Source organism: Daucus carota, chromosome 2 (genome assembly GCF_001625215.2).
Source record: "Daucus carota subsp. sativus chromosome 2, DH1 v3.0, whole genome shotgun sequence".
Classification (NCBI taxonomy): Eukaryota; Viridiplantae; Streptophyta; class Magnoliopsida; order Apiales; family Apiaceae; genus Daucus; species Daucus carota.
The window spans coordinates 44,439,639-44,442,645 of record NC_030382.2 but is presented as its reverse complement, the minus strand read 5'-3'; the positions used below and the strand labels follow the sequence as shown (position 1 = coordinate 44,442,645).

Here is a 3,007-nt window from a genome sequence, read left to right as displayed (position 1 = left end):
TAAAGCAGAAAGTCATTTTCATTATAAGTGTTAGCATAACTGCATTTTATATACAACATTTTCGTAGTCTTGATGTCTAGCATAATTTGGGCCCTTCTAATGTATCAAAAACTTTGGTATACATCCCCTGAGAATTTCAGCTAATTTTTAAGAAATTCAAGTTGCTAGTTGGTGGTCTGATCTTAAATATTCATTGACCTTTTTCATAGAAAATTGCAGCACAAAAAAGTTTACAGATAGAAAGAGCTTAGTCATAACTGTCTCGACTCCTTCGAAAAGCTTTCTTATCGGAAAGAATCTTCTTGCTCTGCAGCCTTTTCTTATCCCCAATGGCAGCTCTATAAACAATGATAAGAAAAAATTATATAGTAATTGTGGATTCCATACCATTATAATCATATAAGACAAAGCTGAGAATAGATAGAACAAAATCAAAAGGTAAGCTGAAATCAAGATTCACTGTCGAGCGGTAGCATTATAGGCAATATAAATAAAGCTAACATCAACAAAATATATAGTTGATATGACAACATTTTCTTACATTTTGGCTATTTTCTTTATCTGCTCTTCAGAAGGTGGTGGTGGGACATAAGAAGCAGCATCTATAATTGCCTGATATTTCATTTTGTAATACAGTTAAAAGAAATAATGCAAAATATATGCACATCTAAAACTATTGTACAGAACAAATGCAGCACATCTTCAACAACTTAAACAGTGGACATGATGCAGTTTCTTTCAGCTAAAAAGTGAAATCCATAAATAGGGTTATCACTATACCTTTTATGGTTTTACCATTATGAATGATAGTCACATAGTTTTGCACTCTTAGAAATCAATTTATAAAGCAGGTATGCATGAATCTCTCAACACCTTAAATGTCATTTATAGTACCTGAAGTTTCCCCAGCGCATCTTCAATATTACCCCTGACAAAAAAACCATGTCACTAGTATCATCTCATACATGAAAAGAATTACCGCATGCACAGACTTACTTCTGTGTTCTAGTCTTTGTTGAAGAAATTACAATTTCTCCGTCTTTATTGATCCGATTCTTTTCCTGTTGACGACATCACCAAAACATGCATAATGATATTGAGATTTACATAATAGCATCACTAAATAATAGAAATGATAATCCTTTCATTGCATGAACACCTGATTCAAAAAGAAGTGCATACATTTGGATAAGAGCATTATCTAACATGAGAAGTAGAAAAATCCATGACGATTACACATTGTAAGGACTATAAGAATAAAAACTTAGGACATGGAAATACAGGTAAAATACAAGAATTAGATAACTGTGTGTCAATATAGAGAATAGAGAAACCACAAACCTTCTAGAGCATGCTAAATAATTTTAAAAAGGTGCCCAAATTTCATTGCAATCTCAGAGTCCAGTATCACATTCTAATAATAAACTAACATAAAAAGATTCTTTACGAGAAAAGTATATAGGAATGACCAAAACTAACCACTTGCATAATCCGCTCCTTCACTCTGTCACTTAACCAATGTGCATCTTTGACATTAAACCGCATGTCCACCTTGGTGTTCACTGTAAAACATACATAAAGCGATAAACAATGCACAGCTAAGAAAAGAAAGGGAGGGATGAAATCAAAAATGTTAAAAAGCCACTGAATGTATAGAAGTAAAACTGCTTAAAATGCATTTGGAAGACAGGTTTTTACAGACCTTTATTGACATTTTGACCTCCAGGGCCGCCACTTCTGGCAAAGCTCACGGTGACATGATCTAGGTGTATAACACAGTACTTGCACTTATCAGAAGTATGCAGAACTCAAAAATCATGAGCAAGTCACAAAACACTATAATGCACATGATCAATTGATGACAACAAATTTCAAAATCTAAGCACTGTCCACGACTCGAAGAATATTGTAGCCATATGTTGAACACAAGAATTACACATTATGCGCATATAGTTCAAGGGACAGACAACTTTAATGTTTCTACAAATCAAATTGAAATTAATCAATGCATATTTTTAGTCAAATAATTACTACCTCTAGTTCTATACACAAGAAAGTACAGACTTGCTACTTGTTTACCGCTCTTGGCCTCTTGCTATAGCAGCACGGATGACATTACCATACTTTTGTCACTTCCCACTAGCAGGAGTCTCAAATGCTCAACCGTCTTTATGAAGAGCTAAGATAACACGATTTCTAATAGTATCATTACCCAAACCAGGCTAATCGAGTACAAATGATTCAAAAGTTAAAATGAAGAAGCATCTTCAAACTATATTCACATGCTAAGTTCAACAACCAAAAGTCAGCATTAAATCACAAACACGCCTGGATCGCAGCGCAATAACATCAATCAGATAACTTACAATCAAAGACAATAAGATATAGTAATATATACTACCCCATTTTCAAAAAGGAGAATTCAAACATTTCAAGCTTGCATTAATAAAGATGCAATCTTTGTCATTTCTCTGCAACCAAAATTACACAGCTTGCTCAGCAAAAAAAAAATTACACAGCTTTCGATGGTTCAATTAAATAGTACAGTGAAGAATAGAACACACGCACATATAAAGAAGAAAGAAAAGTAGTACCAAGAGTGATTTTAGGGATAGGGTCATTGCCAGCAGACTTAGCTCTCTCTTGGGCTTCGTGCAAGATTTGCTGAACCTGAGACAGTCTCGACGACGTCTTTTTCCGGCCATCTTCTCCGGCGGCGCACCGAATAACTGGTGTGTGACTGATAGTCCTGACACGTGGCACACGGCAGAGGGCAATACTAAATTCGGGGAACATCATTGTACGGAACATGGGCAGAGACTTTAAGGAAGATTGAGATGAATATGAGAAGACATCTCTCATGATTATGCTGCTTGTTGCTCTAATTGCCGCCATTTCTGTTTTGAGTTATGTCGGAACCCTAGTTTTTCAAATTTGGGGCAAGTTTTACATACGATCTCTGTGTCTCACGAGGAAAGGGGTTGATAATGTGCCACGTGGCGTTTGT

General features: G+C 35.4%; 1 protein-coding gene across 1 annotated transcript; it reads right to left on the bottom strand.

Annotated features, from left to right (window-relative positions):
* Positions 1 to 3,007, bottom strand: LOC108206411 (uncharacterized). Its single transcript, XM_017376711.2, has 7 exons — positions 2,595 to 3,007; positions 1,703 to 1,762; positions 1,480 to 1,562; positions 997 to 1,061; positions 895 to 928; positions 542 to 612; positions 1 to 338 (listed from the first exon to the last, which is right to left on the bottom strand). The coding sequence occupies exons 1-7, from the start codon at positions 2,893 to 2,895 to the stop codon at positions 248 to 250; spliced, it is 705 nt and encodes a 234-aa protein (XP_017232200.1). The 5' UTR covers positions 2,896 to 3,007; the 3' UTR covers positions 1 to 247.

What these genes read in the sequence shown, in the direction of transcription:
- LOC108206411 (XM_017376711.2), bottom strand. Translation starts at nt 2,895, where the DNA reads ATGGCGGCAATTAGAGCAACAAGCAGCATAATCATGAGAGATGTCTTC. An exon ending in ATGCGCTGGGGAAACTTCAG is followed by an intron (nt 613 to 894) that starts GTACTATAAATG and finishes ATGAAATATCAG; the next exon opens with GCAATTATAGATGCTGCTTC. An exon ending in ATAAAGAAAATAGCCAAAAT is followed by an intron (nt 339 to 541) that starts GTAAGAAAATGT and finishes CATTGTTTATAG; the next exon opens with AGCTGCCATTGGGGATAAGA.